General features: G+C 39.7%; 2 protein-coding genes across 3 annotated transcripts; both read left to right on the forward strand.

Moving 5' to 3' along the window:
• The first annotated feature begins 1,553 nt into the window (after positions 1-1,553).
• LOC114434809 (uncharacterized) lies at positions 1,554-3,743 on the forward strand. Of its 2 annotated transcripts, XM_028404214.1 has the most exons (5): positions 1,554-1,686; positions 1,924-1,964; positions 2,047-2,121; positions 2,208-2,397; positions 2,663-3,739. In XM_028404214.1, the coding sequence occupies exons 1-5, from the start codon at positions 1,620-1,622 to the stop codon at positions 3,166-3,168; spliced, it is 879 nt and encodes a 292-aa protein (XP_028260015.1). In that variant the 5' UTR covers positions 1,554-1,619; the 3' UTR covers positions 3,169-3,739. The 2 variants fall into 2 exon arrangements, with proteins under 2 accessions (XP_028260015.1, XP_028260016.1); XM_028404215.1 differs by lacking the exon at positions 1,924-1,964 and having other exon boundaries at positions 1,571-1,686; positions 2,028-2,121; positions 2,663-3,743.
• Positions 3,744-5,265: 1,522 nt separating this feature from the next.
• On the forward strand, positions 5,266-7,246 carry faslg (Fas ligand (TNF superfamily, member 6)). The gene is made up of 4 exons (XM_028404004.1): positions 5,266-5,655; positions 6,122-6,164; positions 6,250-6,312; positions 6,396-7,246. Exons 1-4 carry the CDS (start codon positions 5,383-5,385, stop codon positions 6,812-6,814), a joined length of 798 nt encoding a protein of 265 aa, XP_028259805.1. The 5' UTR covers positions 5,266-5,382; the 3' UTR covers positions 6,815-7,246.
• Positions 7,247-19,960: the final 12,714 nt, after the last annotated feature.

Below are 19,960 nucleotides of genomic sequence, written 5' to 3' on the forward strand. Positions count from 1 at the left end.
TCAAATAAGATGATTTCAGGTCATTGATCCATTATTGTGCCTACACTGAAGCATATCTTAGTTTGTCCAGTAAAGTTTCAGGGAAACATTAAAGCTGTTAAACACCATAATGTTTGTCAGTCTGATTACATTATATTGGTGATGTTAGCTTAAAACACCATCATTATAGCTGCAAGCTCATCATGCTTCTTGTGATATGTTTACACTTCAATAGCTGTGAAACATATCTGGCCTACAGTAAAGGAGAAATAAATTTTAGATTTTGTAGGGCTGACCACTTCAGCAAATTTAAGCAAAAAATGCCCAAATGTCTGAAAGCTTTCATAAGAAGAACCTCATACCAGCTGCGCAATGTTTTGGTTGAAATTTTGGTTACCTCATCACCTCAGGGACTGAACACATCTAATATGAGACTGAAGTTGAGTTCACAGTGTGTTTTGCTTGAGTTTGTAGTGAGTCATTGTGAAATTTAGCTTCAGTGATCTGTTTCCAGTGAAATATCCCATTATAAAAAGTGCAATGAATCATTATACCGTGGAAAAAAACGATTTCTTCAATCAACATTAAGGAAAAAAATGACAAGACAGCAATATCAAAACCACATGGAACTAAAAGGGTAGCAAAAGGATTTTTGCCGTAATTGTTTCCACACAGCAGCAATTCTTCTTGATAATTATAGGTGTTTAATAGAGGTATTATGAATACGTTCAAACAGTGCAGAACAAGAATGGCAGAGGTAGGATGTAATAAAAAAACAGTCCTTCACAGTAGTGCACTGCAAGGCTGCAGACCACTTCTGCAAAGAAAACACCTCCAAGCCAGACTGAAGTATGCTGGAGTCTACCTGGAGACAAATTACACATACTGGATGCGTGTCATTTGATCAGATGAAACAAAACTGGAGCTCTTCTTCACAGACATGTTGCCCTTGTCTGGAAAAAGAAAGTGTATAACCCAAAGAACACAGTTTGCACAGTAAAACATGGTAGAGCCAGTACAATGATGTGGAGATGCTTCAGTTCGCCTGGAACTGGAATCTTGTCAGAGCGAAAAGGAATCATGGGAAGACTATCTGAACATAAAGTGATCCCCAGCAAAAATGGGTCTTTGTCATTGTTTTCTCTTCCAAGATAACAATGACCCAAACCATCAAGTGAAGATTATTTAGAGCCCTGCACAAAGCAACGACTGCTGACTGAAAATCTAAGGAGTGAATTAAAGACCATTACTATCAAAGCTAGAGGAGTTTAACTAAAAATGATACAATACTGACTATTATAGGGGGTTATTCATTTTGACTTTGTTATTGTTTTGGGAAATAATTTAGTGTCTCTGTGTACCAGGTAAAATAATGTAAATTTACTAAAACGAAAACAGGTATGTTTGAAAATTCCTTTTCTCTATTTTTTATTATTATTTATTAAAAAATGACATTTTCATCGAAGAGCCAATAACTATGTCTCAAACTTGTATGTCTGCGTCTTAGTAGACGCACACTGTTCACTGCTCTCGCGAGATTATGTTGCCGTGTGACTGCATATTCTGCGTCACGTGACATTGTTTTGCCTGAGTCTCCGTTCTTGTCTGCAGACTCTGCAGACTCTCCGAATGAATGTGGAATGGCGAGAAATGAGGAAAAACAACAGGGGAGGCTGAACCGCCTCTGGCTTGAGAAAGAAAGAGAGGGTGAGCACCGAGAGACGGAAACACACTCGCCCGACAATTAGCTCAGCAAGCTTAGGCTACTGTTAGCTTTAGCAGTGCTAACATACGCCTGATGCTAGTCGGGTCCTATTTGAGTAAATATTTTGCCAACTGTGCATTATAATCTCCTTTGTAAGCGCAATGTGATTATCCGAATACTGCAATAGCAAATATGCTCAAAACGCTATCTGAGAGGTTTTCTCAATATTTTCCTTATAGAGGGACGCCTCAAGGATGTCCATGAACGTCGACCTAAACTGGTATAGCTGAAGCTGTAAACTATCTTACAACTTACACACGATTAATTTTACTGCATGTCTCAGGCAACTCTATCTTCCACAGTCTACTCTGAATTCAGCTTCTTCTGTGAAAAAGTGGATCCCCAGCATCATGAATGAAATAGAGTATTATCTACAGGTGAGTTAGTAGTGAGGAAGTTGCAGTGGCTCCTGCTCTATTGTTAGTGTTTGGTTGAATTCCTTACTTCTTTGTCTTTTCTCTAGCAATCCCAGCTTTCTCATTACCCTGAGAGGAAGATTGCTGAATTCCAGCTGCACATCGAGACTTTAGAAAAAGAGTACAAAAGATTCATCACAAAACTCAGAGTTCTCGACCCTTCATGTACACACAAGCCATGGACTCCTCGAGCGTACTGCAAAAGGAGAGCAGACACACAAGATTCATCAGGCATGGGTCAGTGATTTGGTTACAACTAAAATCTAACATTTTATTTTGTAGTTGATTTACAGATTCTAGATGTGGTGTGAAGATGGCTTCTTTGTTTGATTCTCTTAGAATAGTGTTACTCTCTAAGAATAATTTATCTATGAGTTTAGGTAGGTAAGGTATGGTATGAGTAAGTTTAGGACAATCCATGTGAAAACATGGCAGGACAGTATAAAACATATGTCAAATGTATAGTTGACTTTACCTTTTGTGTGTTCCATGTCATTTACAGTTAAAATTGCTCGGCACTCTGAGTCCCAAGATGGTAGCAGTCAAAACAGAAGTCAAACATCATGCTACAAAACCTCAACCACTGAAGGAGCTCTCGACTTTTCGGAAAACCTTCTCCCTACCAACACAGTCTCAGAAACTTCAGAGGTGGTCTGTGCAGCCCAGGACCAGCCCCTCTCCTTTGACCATACACGACTGGCAGTGGCTGCTGCTGCATTCAGAGGACCGTCAGTTCTGCTCACGTCCTCTTCAACACAGAGCCTTGCCAGAGTGCTGCAGGCAGGCCTGCCAAATCTGAATAATTATACACGCAAGCAAACATCCTCCTTGCAGGTCCATGACAAAGACGATAATGCTAGAGCACTGAAACATCCTGCTGTGGAACAAAAAGGTACAGTGGAAGAGACAGTATCAGAGACAATTGAAGAGAAATCAATAGAGAAAAGGAGCAGTCATGTCCTGGGACTAGAATGTTACTCCTCTTCTGATGAAGACAGTGACACATGATAGTTTTAGATTTTCTATTCTACATTACAATAAAATTTAAACAAGCCATGTCATGTGTTCATTGAACACTTTAAACAGACTTCACCAGAAGAATTTGAAATGAGACAATTTAACAGCAAAGAAACTAGTCCAGGCTCAGACTCAGATAGGCAATGTGCCGGGGTGTCAGTGGACTATTTATGAATGAGGTGAGACGTAATAGGAGGCCCAAATGCATACAGTGAAGACAGAAGGCAGATAGTATTGTACAAAGAAATGTCTGTCTTTGTTAAACAGTACAGCAAATTTTACCAGGGACTTCAGGATGATTAGCCTTTATGAATATTGCATAGTAAATCATTGGCTGATCCAGGTCAGACCTACATGTTGTCAAGTAGGTACAATGTCATTATGTGACAGATTTTTGCACAGTTCTAAAGGACCATCAATAACTGGTTTAATATGCCTGCTGTACATTTATACAAAGACATTACAAATAAAAGTTGAATCAAATTCAAACTCCCGAAACCCGTCAAAGGAAAATAGTCCAAAAACCCCTGAGTAATGTCGTACATTTCAGGTTGAGAAATTCATTGTCATGTTCAGGTATTATACCACTTATGCAATCAGTCATCACAACCACAAGTGGCTCCATTATGCAACTGACGAGAGGACGACTGAGTGAGAAACTCAAGGTAATTGATAAAGATACTTGCTGATTCAGCGGTTCATTTGAGTCTGGTTGTATTAACTGGAGCAGCAGCAGTGAACACAGGCTGGTGTTAGACCCCAAAACACCACCCTCCCACCTAACCCGCTGTGCTGCTGCTGCTGCTGCTGTGAGGACTGCTTTCAGCATGACACTTCTGGGAAACAGACACATCAGCTTGAAGTGCAGACAGCCCGAGCAGTTTATGGTTACATCTGACGTAATCGCCCTTTTAGATAGAACTGCACACCGCACCGAAAATGGGTTTTCCTTTGTCTCTGCAGGAGCCTGGAGAAATGAAACCTTGCAACAATGGACACAACCAAAACCAGAGATTAAACCTACTTTAAACATTTCTTGGTTACCTAAATGTATGAGTAGATTATAATAAGGCAGTGTAATGTAGACCAGAGTGGGACTGCACTGCAGCAGCCCTCTTTACTGCAACACAGTTTTTTCTGTGAATCTGGAATTATTATCAAAAACCACTAAAACCTCACTGAACAGCACACACCAATTATAATGTTTCATGATCAACTGATGGGTTATAGAAACTGTTGCAACAACACTGAAGTAGGAGTGCAATTGCTCTGTATCTTAGGAAACAAACCCAAAAAGTGTCAGCGAGACCACAGTGGCATTACTGAGTGGAGAGGAAAGCGGCATGTGCATTCAGCTTTCCTGTAAGCTCATGTCTGAGGTATTGGTTGGGGTTAATTTTTTTACCTCTGTAAGGTATTGCTGTGTCTCACGCAACCAACTTTTCACAAGCAGCCAGCATGAAAGCCAGTGCAAAGGCAGATGTCTTTTTCATGTGGCAGGAGGATCTTCCCACCAAGAATACGCTGTGTGCTACTGAAACTGCTGTATCACTGTTTACTAACAGACTCTGCTTCATTTAGACAAACATGAAAGTAATATAATACACATTTTTCAGTGGCTTGAATCATAAAGAAAAAAATGTTGAGGTTTAGTGTGAAGACTCTTGTTGGTTCAGATTTGAAAAGGGACTGTGGCACACATGAAATGACCACAAACAAATGTTGCAATGTTAAAAGGTTGAGAAACAAGGCCTGTTACTGGTAAAATGCCCAGCAGCTGATTGTGTAAGTTCTTCTTTCCTTTCGTGGAAATCTTTGAAAAGGTGTCTTTCTGATGATGGCTTTGGTGGTTAGTGAGGTATAGGGTCAGCTGGAACCTCGTCTTCCTCCCGCCTCTGTGTCTCTTTATGCAAGATGCACAACTTTATGTTGAAGCACATTTAAACCAAAATGAGTAATAAAGCTAAATAAAGTTCTGTTGGTGTAAAGTTGCAGCCAGAAGCGATCTGCAGAAAGTATGGTGTGTTTAGCTGGTGCATGTTTAACATACACTTTAGTGCATGTGTGGGAGGAGATTTGTGGGTGGTGAATATCTTGACAGCTGAGGCCTGATTTTTTTAAGACAAGGGTGTTCAGATAAGTGCACACCTCCTTCATGCAGGGGAGATAGATGCACAGAGTTCGTCTGACAGTAGGACCTGCACCATGAGCCGTGACCAGAGCTATCCGCTTCCACAGGTGTTTCTTGTAGATGGAGGTCCACAGCACTCTGCCCAGCCTCCAAACCTCGTTCCCTGCTGGTCCTTCCCACCTGCCCAAGAGAGGATGAGGAGTCGTGGGAAGAGTCGGGGTTGCATGGGAATCAGCCCCAGTCTGGCCTTGATCGTGCTGTTTCTGTTCCTGCTTGTGTTTGCAGCCCTGGGGTTTGAAGCCTACCAGATAATGAACATACAGGCAGAGCTGAGGAGCATGCCACAGGTAAGGAGTCACACTGATAATGCAAGAGGGGGAGAAATAAGTTGTGCTGCTAATGATTGAATAATATGATTGTGACAGAAATCTGTTAAAAAATGATAAAAAGTGAAGAAGCAGTAAAATAATAACTGGATAATGTCGTTGATTTTACTGTAGAGTTGCAACAAATGAGAGAAGGTGTGATTTCTGTTACCTTTGTGTGGGGAGGGGGTGACAGGTGGGAGAAATGGAAACATTTATGCAGAGTTGGAAAGTTAAATAATTCATTCACTGATAATTTAAAAAGTTAAACTTAGCATCTTGGTGCTGCTGTGACATTTAAAAATGCTAACCAAGGACATTTGTTCCATCTTGTGGTCACCAGTCCAGCAAGACAGGAAATCCTCTCACGGTCTGAGCTCTCAGAGAGCATTTAGTCTCATGAATCTGTTTGATGTGGTATTTAGAGCTGTCTCTTGTCTCACTGAAGGTTGAGTCTGAGGCAGAGTTTAATGCGCCCCAGAAGCAAATAGGTAGGTCTCCATCGTTAAAAACCTCACACAATGAATTCCTAATAAAGGTTAAGAATTGATGTGACTCTACTGCATGTCGGTTCAGGTCTCTATCAACCTGAGTCAAATGGAAAAGAGAGAGCTGACAGACCTGCAGCACACGTGATAGGTAACTTTTGTTTTTATTCATTTGAGCTTCATTCTGTTTTGGCCATTCACCTATTTGGTAACATTCTGACTTTTCTCCAACAGGACGCATTGAAAAAGAAATATTCCACCAGACTTTGAGATGGGAACCAAAGACAGGACAGGCCTTCACCTCTGGAGGAGTGGCTTACCGGATTGAGGATGGTTCTCTCCAGGTCAACGAGACTGGACTCTACCACATTTATTCACGAGTGGAGTTGATCTTTAATGATTGCTCTGCCACCTCTTCATTTGATCACATTGTGTTTGTGAGGAGATCTGGACACTCCTCACCTTTGACCCTGATGAAGGCCCATAGGGTGGGTTTCTGCACTCAGAAGTTGGGACACCCCTGGACCACAGAGAATTTTCTTGGTTCCGTCCATCAGCTGAAAAAATATGACAAAGTTTTTGTAAATGTGTCGCACCCAAAGTTTCTCAGTCACTCACATTATGGAAACTTCTTTGGTCTTTACAAGATCTGAAGAGTTTCTGGTGTTTGCCTTTGTGTATCAGTAGAGGAATGCTCAGGTTGCATTAGGCAGAAACTCATCACTTTACCCAGATGATACAATGAATGTAATTTCTAAGATATATATGAAGCACAGAGGAGAATATGACAGGCTCTGTCAGGTTACAGCTCAGGGAGAGATGTTGCACATCTCACATTAAACAGCTTAACATTTGAGAGGTAATGACATGAAGCAAAGTACACATATGCAGAACCAAATGTTGTGCATTTTATTGATGATGACAGAGCCAGTTAACACTAAGGTGCTGATTAAGTTGTAGCATGATTTGAATATTTATTTTGGTGTGATCCTGACATGTCTGTGTGCTTATGAAAGAGAAATGGTGTTACATAAAGATAATTTAAGTGTTGGAGAAACATTAATAAATGATAGTGACTTCTGAAAGTGTTGAGTAGTCTCTGTCATGATGAAGAACACCTACAGGAGTTTTGATCATGACCACTGGAAAGTATTTGCATAAAGACACCAACTCATATCTGCTCCTGATTCTGAGCTTCATTTCCATATATTCCACTGAGGTTCAGCAGCACTATACAACTTTCTGCATTTTGGTTAACTTTGTGTATAGTGTTTTCTGGTGCACCTTCGTAAATGGATTAGAGCGGAGACCACAGTGCAAATGCACATGCTTTTTTGCAGCACTTTTTTTCAGTTTAACACCCTTGTTCGACTCATTCTGTACACCACAAGCACAGTGGATGGTGAGAAGATGTACGGGCTGGGCACACATGGGGGGGACAGAACTGTGGTGGGTTTGACGTATTTCCTTCCTGTGTGAATAGAAAGAGGGTCTTGTATGTGTGAAGGCTGATATGTATGGAAGAGGTTGTGCTTTCTTTTTGTCTCATTACAACAAACTTGTGCTTCAGCCTCAACTCAAGGATTCTGTCACAGTGTGCACGACGTGTTTCAGTCTCCATTCATTCAGACAATGCAGAACAAGGTAGCGTATGCGTGTGGAATGTAATGAAGTACCTTCAGTCAATAACAGTACTGCATTTACAATATTGACATTATTACCTGTGGTGAGTCTGTTTTCTGGTGCCTATACTTTCGCTTTGGTAAAGCAAGATGACCAAAAGATAAATCAGTCTGTACCACAAAACCAATGCTGCTGTCAGCACATGTGTGGCTGCATCTTGTTTATTGACTTCACAGTTCAGGCTCCCGAAAGTGTTAAAAAAACTGTATTAATTGATTCCAAGTTAAACATACACCTGCTTATAACATAAGCATATAACAGAAATCTCTAAAATAAGATAAGATTAGAAAAAACTTCAAACATCCATCCATTATCTGAACCCACTTTATGCAGGGTCACGGGGGGATGGAGCCTATCCCATGTATCTAGGGGTGAGAGGCGGGGTACACCCTGGACAGGCCCGTTTATAACATATAAAGTAAAAAATAACTCAAATATATTCAATACCTGCTGCGTGGAGCTTCTCTGGCAGGCTGCTACCCAAGGCCATGCCGGAAGTAGAAAAGGAAACGGAAATCAGACCACTTTATATAAAAGCTGTTTAAACCTACAACATGAGATGAAAAAATAGATAAACTAATGATGAGAAGCAGGCGTGTGGTGTATTATGCATCTGCAAAACATCCTATGTGGTTGTCTATACCAACATTTCTACAGAGCAGATTACATAAAGCAGACAAATACATTAACACAGATTACAGATTACATATTATACAGATTAACAGTTTGATCATTTTACATTTCTTCTTCAAATTGCAGCAAAACTTTTATGCAATAGGATAAAGGGTAGCTTTTCAAGAGCCAGCCGAGTGTCTAACTCAGACTGCAGCTTTATATCAAGAAGTCTGGGATGGATCCCACTACAGCAGATCATAGGCAGTATGAGCATGAGGTGAAGGTCTGAGGTCTGTTGTAGTGTCATTTAAAGCCCCTGAATACTGACATCACATGTACAATAGCTGACATGTGCTGCTGAGATATCTTTTGTCTATCTTCTTTTAGTCATATAATACACTTTCCTAATACCACTACATGGTGACCGAACGCAGCCTCTATTCCAGCAAGAAAAGAATAAAAAATACTGGAGCAATCGATGTTTGTGTGTAATACAGCAATGATCTAACAACTCTATGAAGATCTGTTCAGTAAGTTACGCTATCTTTGCCAGTGACAAGTACCAGGACACCTGTTCTTGGTGTAGCCTGATGTAAACACAGATGAAGGGATGCTGTAAAGGGTGGACAGGGAACTATGGGGTACAAAGATGCCCATGCAAAGAACCTGCTGTCTGTTCCCTTGACATCTGACTCACACATTCGCAGTCTGGAGACTGCTGCATCATTGTTTTTACTGACCTGTGGCTCAGCAACAGAGATCTGGACACCACCACCATTCAGATGGCCTACAGAAGAAGGCCTGAATTCAGGTCTGAGGTACCAAGTTCTCAGACCTCTGCAGTCATGTGCAGTCTGATTAAAGAAAACAGACAGTTGATGCCCACACAGGAGGAAATCTAATAGGTTAGAACATGCAGAGAACTGAATGAGCTGTTTTTGGGAATGTAAAATAAGTATGAAATAGCAGCAGACAGGAATGGTGACGCCTAAGCAGAGGTCTTGAAGACTGCTCATATGATTACTAGAGAGGCAAACTGAAACCCCTGTTTGACTGCAAAAGACTTTCAAGACGTAATGGCTGGAGGTGGTGGTGCTGGGACACCTGCAGTCTGACCTGCATTCTAGAATCAGGAGATGAAAAAAAACTTACTGCATCCTCAAGTTCAGCAACAACAAGGCAAATGAAGACTTAAACAAGCTGCAGCAGCAGTGTGTGTTTGGACGGACAGTGGTGCAGAATCTGAAGAGGTCTGCAGAATCAACATCACCCTCTCTCTTGTTTTAGTTATGTATATTACAGATGCCACACTTTGTCACAGTGACACAGCTGGAATCATCAGTGCCACCTGTTGGAAATTTAATGTACTGCATTTAAACTCTTCGTTTTCCCATCATGCTGCAAACCTCTCTTTTGAACATCCAGGTGATTGTCTAAGCCAGAGATGTTATTCATAATCCATCATCATTATATTCATTCAATATCATTATATTGCTAATGGGAGCTAATTAAAGTCACAACAAAACTTAATGGCCTGTTTATAAACATTAAACACATCACAACTTCATTAACTTCATGGCTCTTATAATGCAGATCAGATATTATATGTTTTTTTCTGAGTATGCAAACTCAGCAGCCACAGGCGAGTTTTAAGAAGCTGACTAAAGAAGATAAGAACCCATGTTTTGTCTGCTGGGCAAAGGGGTGAAGCATAACGACCTTATGACTGCACAGCAACAGCTGCAGGAAGCTGAGAGACATGGTACACCACTGATGCACAAGCAGTGTCTGCAAGGAGGTCTGAAAAGGTCAAGCCTGTCAAGACACATTTTGGAAAGACCTACTGAAGGTAACTACACACCAAAATCAGCTAAGACATGTGTGGCAAGAAAATAAACTCTGACATCTGATATGAGTTGGAGGCTGGAAATACCTGGTACAGGAAAGAATGAATTCAATATGAAATATTCAAAATATAGACTGTGGTCTGCAAGTGGAAGATAAAACAAGTTGTCAGAGAAGAATTAAGCGTTCGCCTAGGGCGCCACCTGCTGGAGAGGGCGCTTCTGCAGGTAGAGAGACCGCGAGATTTGCGGGGCCCGACACAAATCCCGCGGGAACCGGCGGGATTTTTTTTTTTTCCTCGAGCGGAGGCGGCGGCGGAGCAGAGCATGGAGAGAGGTGAGGAGTCAACAGCTGTGGTTCAAAATAAGGTTTAAGATGATACTGACATGTAACAAGGCAGAGGGCATCTCTCGATCTATTATCTAGATATAAGTCTAATAACTCAGGCCTTTTGTTAAACTGATAAATAAATACATATAAAAATAAATATATATCATAAATCATATAATCTTGTTTTTTAATCGGGGTAAAAATGGAACTGAGTCGTACCCAGTAACCCGCATTTTGTCCTGCCTGCCACAAACACAAAACATAGCTATTAAATAGGCCTATTTTCCTGTAAGTTAGAATATTCAAAACAACATACATCTTTTATCAGAATCAGAGCTCCTGGAATTCACTTACATTCCAGGAGCTCTATGCATGATCAGAAATAATTAGGCCCACAAGTTAGAAATACAAACTAAGGTAAGGTGAAATAGCAAGAAACAGCAAACACCTAAGGTCAGGGGAGTCGTGCCACAATGTCTCGCCCAGGACACCACACAATGGCACGAGCGGCTCTGTCTGCTCCAACAAGGTTGTGAATGTAAACATCAACTATCACCATACAACATGATGAAGAAGTGGAGATTCCTGACTCCTGCCACTAGATGGTGCCACAGGTTACGTAAAACACTCTGCTCCTGTGAACCTGCATTTATGTGCGATTACTCCATTCTGTTCATCGATGGCCTGAAGTGACTATGATTAGATGCATACTGTGTCTCACTGTGTCCAGTTGTTATGCTTGCTATTATATCTTTTAACACAGATAACAAACAACAAACAAACATTCTTCTCTTAGTGTATCAGAGCCTATAAAACCCATTCTGATGCCAAACACCTTTAAAAACATGAACAATTTCACAAATTGTTATAGTTTATTTGATCTTGTGAAGTCTTGAAGTTAATTATAGTGCCCATACATACAAACAACATGCACATCAAAATTCTTCTGCTTACATAAAAGGTTTTTAATGGCCAAGCTCCAATCACAGAGCTTGCTTCTACCCCAGAATCTATAACAGAAGAATGGGAGGATGAGCTTTTTATCAGATGCTTGTGGAACCAGCTTCCAATTTAGGTCCATGGAGCAGACGCCACCTCCACCTTTAAGATCTGTCTTAAAACCTTTCTGTTTAGCAAAGCCCAAGCCACTGTGTGTTAGGGCCAGCAGGTATAACTACAGTCATCTTGTAGTTATGGCTACAGCTGGCTAACCCTTAGCCTGCTTCAGAGCTGTGCCTCTATAGGCCTTCATTGCTTGGGGAGACAAATATAACCACCTAAGCACCTCCACCATTCCCACTCCGGGTCCTGCTCAAGGTTTCTTCCCGTTAAAGGGGGTTTTTCCTTGCTAAAGCTTCCCTTCAGGTGCTTTCTTGGTTGTCAGGCTCCGGGTTTCTGTAATGCGCCTAGAGAAATCCTGATTGTAAAAGATGCTATACGAATACTAACTGAAGTGAATAGGGTTGAATCAAATGCACATACTAACATTTCTATATTTGCAGAGATAGTGTGAGCCTTTTGAGTTTAAATGTAATTGTTGTTGTTGCTGTCTGTATCGTCTTCTATATAGTTACCTCTGTCTCACAGGGTCATTCAACCTCTGTTTTTCAGTGTAATTTCTAATCTGATTCTCTCAAACTCAGCTTCATTTATTATCAAGATAACACTCATACTGAGACCACTGCTCTCCCAAGTAAAAGTTAAAGTGCGGCATCCAATTGTTGCAGGGACTGTACCTTTTTGTTGACAGTGCACCTCTGAGGGGGTCCACCAGTGTTTATTGTTTTAGTCAGCAGAAAGGTTCCTGGAATTGTACAGTATGCATTTTATGTCTATAAATTGCTCATATTACATGCCTTGTGAAGCTCATGCAGGATGGAGGATTTCACAGATACTGGCAGAGAGTTGCAAGGGGGGATTCCCCCATACCATCTGCAGGCTCTATGAGTCTGTTTAGAGAGGGTGACACTTAGCACAGCCAGCTATAGGCAAACACCTTTGACAAAAGCCCACTCATGATGTAAGATAAAGCCTCTAGCCAAGAGCGAAGGTGGGACGAACAAGCGCCCCCCACAGCAGAGCCCTGGGGACTCCCCTGTCCATATTTTGGGAAATCTATCTCACTCTTTCATTCTCTATCTTTCTTTCTCTGTGTTTCTTCCTCCTCTCTCCGTCTGTTTTTCTCTCTCTCAATTTCGATCTCTGCTATATAGCATCCTCCTTGCACTTTCATCTCACCCCTGTCACACGCACTCTTTTTTTTATTTTCTATAGAAAGGTGTGAGATGTTTATCTAGGTCTCTCTCTGTGTCTCTCTCCCTCAGTGTCCCTCTGACAATGTCCTCTCTGATGCATAAACAGGTTCATAATGACTCAGCCAGCGGCAGAAACCTGTTCCACACTGCTCTCTGCTCCCCACAGCCATCACACTTGCTGTTTTGGGAGCACAGTACCAAAAAGTGTGGGTGTGTTGTCCAAGAAATGTGCCCATCGTCTCCCTGTGTGAATGAAATGGAAAGTATGAATTTACCAGAAATGTGGGCTGCAGATCATTAGATTAAATAAACAATCATTTCTGCAAATAACTAAGCAGATTTTACTTTTTGGTCAAGCTCATTAAAAACAAGAAACATCAAATTTCATATCAAGCTTTTATGGTGTCAAATACAGAATTACTGACTTCATGGCATCATGTAAAGTTTCTGCAAAAAGTGAGACAGTTCAAACAGAAAGGGGGCATGATTATATTATATTATATTATATTATATTATATTATATTATATTATATTATATTATATTATATTATATTATATTATATTATATTATAATTTCATATATGTGAAGCCAAGAGACACACAAAGAGAGGTGGCAAATCAGATGAAAGCAAGTCTTTAACATTGAACAGATTTATATTACTTTGACCATTAATGTAGCATGGTGGTTCTCATTTGGGCAATTTGGGCACCTGGGGGCAGCAGAAACAGGATGTGGAATAACACGGTTATTTATCCAAAATTAAATCACAATCATTCTTAGCATTTCTGAGCTTACCGTGCTGGGACACAGGTGTTTTTAGCAGGACCAGTGAGACCAGCTAGCAAGTGCTGCATCGTGACAAATAAGCAAACACAGCGAAGGAAAAGAAGCTCTCAAATGATGGGTAACAGGCATTTTAGAGTCAACCGTAAACCTTGAAGAATGTAATTCCTTTGAGTCAAACAGACAGACACTGCCACTGACAGGGTAACATAAAAATAATGGCTGCCTGTAAATATATTCTCACTTGTTATGTCTTTAGGGAACAGGCTCAGGAGGTGAGATGGGTGTTGGCTACCCACCCACCATAAGGTCAGTGGTTCGATTCCCTGTCTTGGCTACATGCCAGTGTGTCCCTTGCCAAGACACCTAACCCTAATTTGCTTACAAGCACATTCTAGCATGTAGAAAAGCTTCAGAGCTGTATGTGGAACACATGTCACATGCGTAACATGTGCAAACATAAGCATTTGGTTGAATGTTGAGTAATGCTACTAGTTGGCAGCATGATGTAAAGACTGTTTAGAAGACAGTTTCTATGACCTAAATGATTAATCTCACAGGATGCATATCTTCCTTTCCGATCATCATATCCTGCTGATGCTTCTCTTAAGGCATATGACAACAAATCTATCAAAATCTATCATAAATTGCTTAATTACAATGTGTGTGACTACCCAGATGTACAGATTTCTTTTCTCATGATAAATTTCAGACTGACAGTTACTGTAAAGCCACTCTTCTCAGTGTAAAGTCTAACAAGAAATATGCTTCATAAATAATAGCTAGATACTTTTTTAACTATCATTAACATCTATTTTTTTAAAAACATTTTTTGAAACATAGCTTTAGAGGAAGTTGAGAGGTGCTGAGGATGTTCTCACAGAGCTGAACTGGTGGGACTCTCCCATCCAGAGCAAGTCAGATCCTCTGCCATTGAGTGTTAAGATATAAAAAAATATTGAATCATCAGCTGCATTTATACATAGTGGGCAGTGGGAGTGTGGGCACATGTCAGCTATGCTGATTAATAAATAAACTAATACTATGCAACCAAAAGGTTGAGGAAAGGCCTGAGCCTGTTTAACCACCACACTTTAGTGTCAACTTTCCCTGCACTTTCAGTCTAGCCTAGAAAATGATTGATGAATGAAAAGATTGTGCAGAATCCCAGAATACATTTTGAAGAACTGGGGAAGAAGCAAAAAAGTGATTGATCCTGTGAAGTCACGTTCAGTTCAGAGTGAGGTGAAAAAGTGTAAATACATCAAGGCATAGCTAAAATGTGTGTGTCACATTATAACAGGGCAGTCTTGGGCACTAGCTGTGGCTGCCTCTCCATGGAGACAAGCGTTTGTGTGACTAAAATGAATATTTAAAAAAGGTGACACACGTTTTCATAAAAGAGGAAGTTTCTTGGAGGGTTTCAGATTATCATCATCCCAGACATTTAATTTAGGTATTTTTACCGATAACAGTGAAAAAAAAACAGGTTAACAGATCATTTGTTAATCTGGTGGTTTTAGCATCAAACGGTTACAGAGGAAGTCAGCTGACCTGTGTGGTGCGATTGCTGCTATCACGAAGGGGATGTTTATGTGTCACAGTGGAAAGACAGACCACCGACATTGGTTGACATACTGTGTTCCAACTTCACTCCCCCGCTAGGGATAAAACTGTAGGTGGACTCTGCATATTTATACAACACACACACATAGATATGGCTGGGGGATGTGTGAAGTTGATCGGATGGGCAATCTGTTGGACGATGCACAAGTGGAAAAATGATTGGTTTTTGTGACGTACAGCAGCACACCACAGCCTTACCTAAATACACGAGAAGGGAAAAAGCCATGTCCTTACTCCTACTTGTGTGTGTGTGTGTGTATATAAATATATATATATATATATATGTGTGTGTGTGTGTGTGTGTGTGTGTGTGTGTGTGTGTATTTATATCTCCAAATAAATTTTGATTGAACTGATTCTCATAAGACATGGTTGTTACTGGACACATGAAGCTTATATGTCATCACTTAGGATGTCAACCTTTCACCAGCTTCTAGGTAGTATACCTAAAGCTAATCTTGAGTCTGTCCAGTCGCATACAATAATTGGGTGAAGACATTTGTAACAACATGTGTTTCAGAAGACCAAAGGGTAAACAAAGTCTTCAACACAGTGTGAAGAAATAACAGCTGTGCCTCTACTGTCTCACCTGTGTTGCACATCTTTCTAAGATGTGTAAGTTAGCTGAGGACCTCACTCTTGCTGCATACCACTCTTAAACACCAGATGGGCTAGTGAGCCATTATGGCATCTAGCCAGCCCTGTATGATGATACAAAAGTGCTATGTGGTGCAGCATGATTATTTTACAGTATGGCTCACCTTTGACCCTTGAGAGTTACAATACAAACACTCCGGTAAACATCAGACCTTCATTGTTTTGTGACATTACTGACATTTGACCTGTAGCACCAGCAGCTCATTACAGTATGACCAGAGAACATGGTATAATCATAGTAGTGGAGTGATAATCAAGACCAGACAAGTTCATCATCCCTTTAATTAGTTTATCCAGATTTTGATTCTCGGAAAATAAGATCCAGATTAAACATCCTAACTCTGTGCACATACGTTGCTGCATGTGTACAAACACAACCCAGACGACATGACCTTTTCAAAATTGACTCACATGTTGGTGTGCATTTCCTGGTAATGTTTAAGCAGAAAAAAAACGATAGGTGGCTTGAAAGTCTTTAGGACCAAAGTGACATCCACCTCCAAACACACTTTGTGCTACAGTTACAAAGAAAGAGAAGATCATGGGAAAAACACAGCAGAAAGCATAGAGGCTCACATTATTTTCAATTTGTAAAATTGAAAAATTATGGTACACTGCTGTCTACACTGATGCTTGATGTAAATGTGCAATTGCAGTTAGAACACAGGTGGAACAGGTGGAAGTTGACATCTCTTTCTTAACCACTGCAGAGACTGTGGTAAAGGCAGAAGTGAGAGTCACCTGAAAAGAAAAGTTGTGGCAGCAGTAAAGTGAAATTTGCTGAAGATGTATGGGAGGATGTTTGAGACATAAATCTATATAATAAATATTTAATAAATTGTGCTTACATTCATTATCATACTTTCCCATATATACTATCAAACTCTCTCCTATTTACTATCTGATAGTTTATACAAGATATAAGAGTTTGATTGTAACTTTCTAACACTTATATAAATACAATAAAACTCTCATATATTATCAAACTTAAAATGTTTTGATAGTAAATGTAATGCATAACGTTTATGTATAGTGAGTACTGAAAGTATTCAGACCCCCTTAACCCTCATGCGTTGTTCGGGACATTTTTGTCCTCTGAGAGAAATTTTTCTGTTTATTTTGGCCATAACTTTGTCAATATGTGGACAAATTGAATCATTTTTCCTCAATAAGCTTAATTTTACATGAATTTTGTTAATATGATTTTAAAATTTTTCATAGGTCAACGGTACACTGTGGGCAAATTTTACCCCCTAATGTGTTGTTCGGGGACAAAAATGTCCCCTAACTTTAACGGTTTTAAAAATATATTAGATAAATATTTTTTTGAAATTTTTTTGCATAGACCTTTTAATTAACTTCAGTTCTAATCAACAGTAGTGAAAAAATCATTTTTCCCCAGGATTTTAACCCTTTAATCACCAATTTTATAAGGGGTGGTGCTGAAAATTGAAAAAAAAAAACACAAAATGGCTCATTTTTAATAGAAAAGGTGAATGTGGACTGGATTCTTTTTAACCTTTATTACAGTCTTGGTCATGTCAAACATCAGTAAAAAAATTGACTTTATTGCATTATTAGTTTTTGCACAGCACTGGATTTTCTTTTTTTCTCCCATTTTGTCCCATAGACTTACATTATAAACACACTTTTTTTGACTGCACAGCCATGGCACTAAATAATCATGCATTCTTGATTGTTGGTGGTTTACCCTGTTGGTAGGAGGTAACATTTGTGATTTTTACAGTTAACAACTTAATTACCATATTAACCCTTTACCTGCAGGCCTGTGCTCATGTAGTGTAGTTTCTGGCTTGTATATGGAGTTATAGGGAGTATTTTAGCACATAATTGTGTGTCTACACACTGTGTGTGTATGTTAGAGAGGAAGAGAGCCATTTGCACACTGTCAGGGAAGGAAAGTCAGGAAAATAAAGTTACTAAGTAAGTGAAGTGTACCTAATTCAGACGTACAACGGCGATGCATAAGCATGTAAAATGAAAACATCCAGGAGTTCTGGCGTCTGAAGTTGTGGATGGGTAAAATAGCTGTTTTTTTTTTTTTTTTAGCTTTCAGAAAACACGTCCTCCAGTAGAGTGACTTTACTTTTAGGTTAGTGTCTCAGTTGAGATCACTGAATTATTCTAAGTGAAGTCTAAGTGCCCCTTTTCCATGGTGTGTTGCGCTCCACACGACCATACGTACATGTGCATGTTACTAACTAGACACCATAGATAGATAACTTGATAACATAATAAATAATCATTGACTAACCAAATCTAATCTACAGTTTAGTCCCCTACTAAAATTAGTATTAAAAGTAGTTTAGTAAAGTAAAGTAAAGTAAATTTGTTGCAGCCCTAAAAGTAAGTGACGGGCCCTTTGATGCTGAGAGGTTCAGAATAAGCAAAACAAAAACACTAGTGGACTTGCATGCATCCTCCTGGTCATTTAATGGTGACAAGAGCAGCAAGCAGCATGAAGAGAGGATTCACCTGTGCATGAGTGAAGGATTCACTTGTGAACGAATGAAGGATTCGCTTGTGAACAAGTGACGGATCTACTTGACGGTGACGGTGCAGCCTTCACAGCTTCACAGCCTGGCCCTTCATAGAGCCAGGCTGCACAATCATTTCCAGAGATTGTGCACAAGTGAATCCTCTCTTCATGTTGCTTTCTGCTCTTCTCACCATCAAATGACCACAAGGTCACATGTAAGACCACTTGCCTTTTTGTCTTGTTTAGTCTGCACCTGTAGACATCAAAGGGCCACACGTGCATAGCAACACTTTCTTTGTTTTTGTTTACTATGAAGACTCTGTGGTTGTGTGTACTCACAGACAACAAGATCAGTGTGCAAATGGCTCTCTTCCTCTCTAACATACACACACAGTGTGTAGACACACAATTATGTGCTAAAATACTCCCTATAACTCCATATACAAGCCAGAAACTACACTACATGAGCACAGCCCTGCAGGTAAAGGGTTAATATGGTAATTAAGTTGTTAACTGTAAAAATCCCAAATTTTACCTCCTACCAACAGGGTAAACCACCAACAATCAAGAATGCATGATTATGTAGTGCCATGGCTGTGCAGTCAAAAAAAGTGTGTTTATAATGTAAGTCTATGGGACAAAATGGGAGAAAAAAAGAAAATCCAGTGCTGTGCAAAAACTAATAATGCAATAAAGTCAATTTTTTTACTGATGTTTGACATGACCAAGACTGTAATAAAGGTTCAAAAGAATCCAGTCCACATTCACCTTTTCTATTAAAAATGAGCCATTTTGTGTGTTTTTTTTTCAATTTTCAGCACCACCCCTTATAAAATTGGTGATTAAAGGGTTAAAATCCTGGGGGAAAATGATTTTTTCACTACTGTTGATTAGAACTGAAGTTAATTAAAAGGTCTATGCAAAAAAATTTCAAAAAAATATTTATCTAATATATTTTTAAAACCGTTAAAGTTAGGGGACGTTTTTGTCCCCGAACAACACATTAGGGAGAAAAAAAGAAAATCCAGTGCTGTGCAAAAACTAACAATGCAATCAAGTCAATTTTTTTACTGATGTTTGACATGACCAAGACTGTAATAAAGGTTCAAAAGAATCCAGTCCACATTCACCTTTTCTATTAAAAATGAGCCATTTTGTGTGTTTTTTTTTCAATCTTCAGCACCACCCCTTATAAAATTGGTGATTAAAGGGTTAAAATCCTGGGGGAAAATGATTTTTTCACTACTGTTGATTAGAACTGAAGTTAATGAAAAGGTCTATGCAAAAAAAATTCAAAAATATATTTATCTAATATATTTTTAAAACCGTTAAAGTTAGAGGACGTTTTTGTCCCCGAACAACACATTAGGGAGAAAAAAAGAAAATCCAGTGCTGTGCAAAAACTAATAATGCAATCAAGTCAATTTTTTTACTGATGTTTGACATGACCAAGACTGTAATAAAGGTTAAAAAGAATCCAGTCCACATTCACCTTTTCTATTAA

Source organism: Parambassis ranga, chromosome 4, assembly GCF_900634625.1.
Source record: "Parambassis ranga chromosome 4, fParRan2.1, whole genome shotgun sequence".
NCBI lineage: Eukaryota > Metazoa > Chordata > Actinopteri > Ambassidae > Parambassis > Parambassis ranga.

Excerpts from the sequence above, each read along its gene's own strand:
- LOC114434809 (XM_028404214.1), top strand. The coding sequence starts at position 1,620 with ATGGCGAGAAATGAGGAAAAACAACAGGGGAGGCTGAACCGCCTCTGG. Across the intron at positions 1,687-1,923 it reads GCTTGAGAAAGAAAGAGAGG|AGGGACGCCTCAAGGATGTC; the intron begins GTGAGCACCGAG and ends TTTTCCTTATAG. Across the intron at positions 2,398-2,662 it reads ACAAGATTCATCAGGCATGG|TTAAAATTGCTCGGCACTCT; the intron begins GTCAGTGATTTG and ends TGTCATTTACAG.
- faslg (XM_028404004.1), top strand. The coding sequence starts at position 5,383 with ATGAGCCGTGACCAGAGCTATCCGCTTCCACAGGTGTTTCTTGTAGAT. Across the intron at positions 5,656-6,121 it reads AGCTGAGGAGCATGCCACAG|GTTGAGTCTGAGGCAGAGTT; the intron begins GTAAGGAGTCAC and ends GTCTCACTGAAG. Across the intron at positions 6,313-6,395 it reads ACCTGCAGCACACGTGATAG|GACGCATTGAAAAAGAAATA; the intron begins GTAACTTTTGTT and ends TTTCTCCAACAG.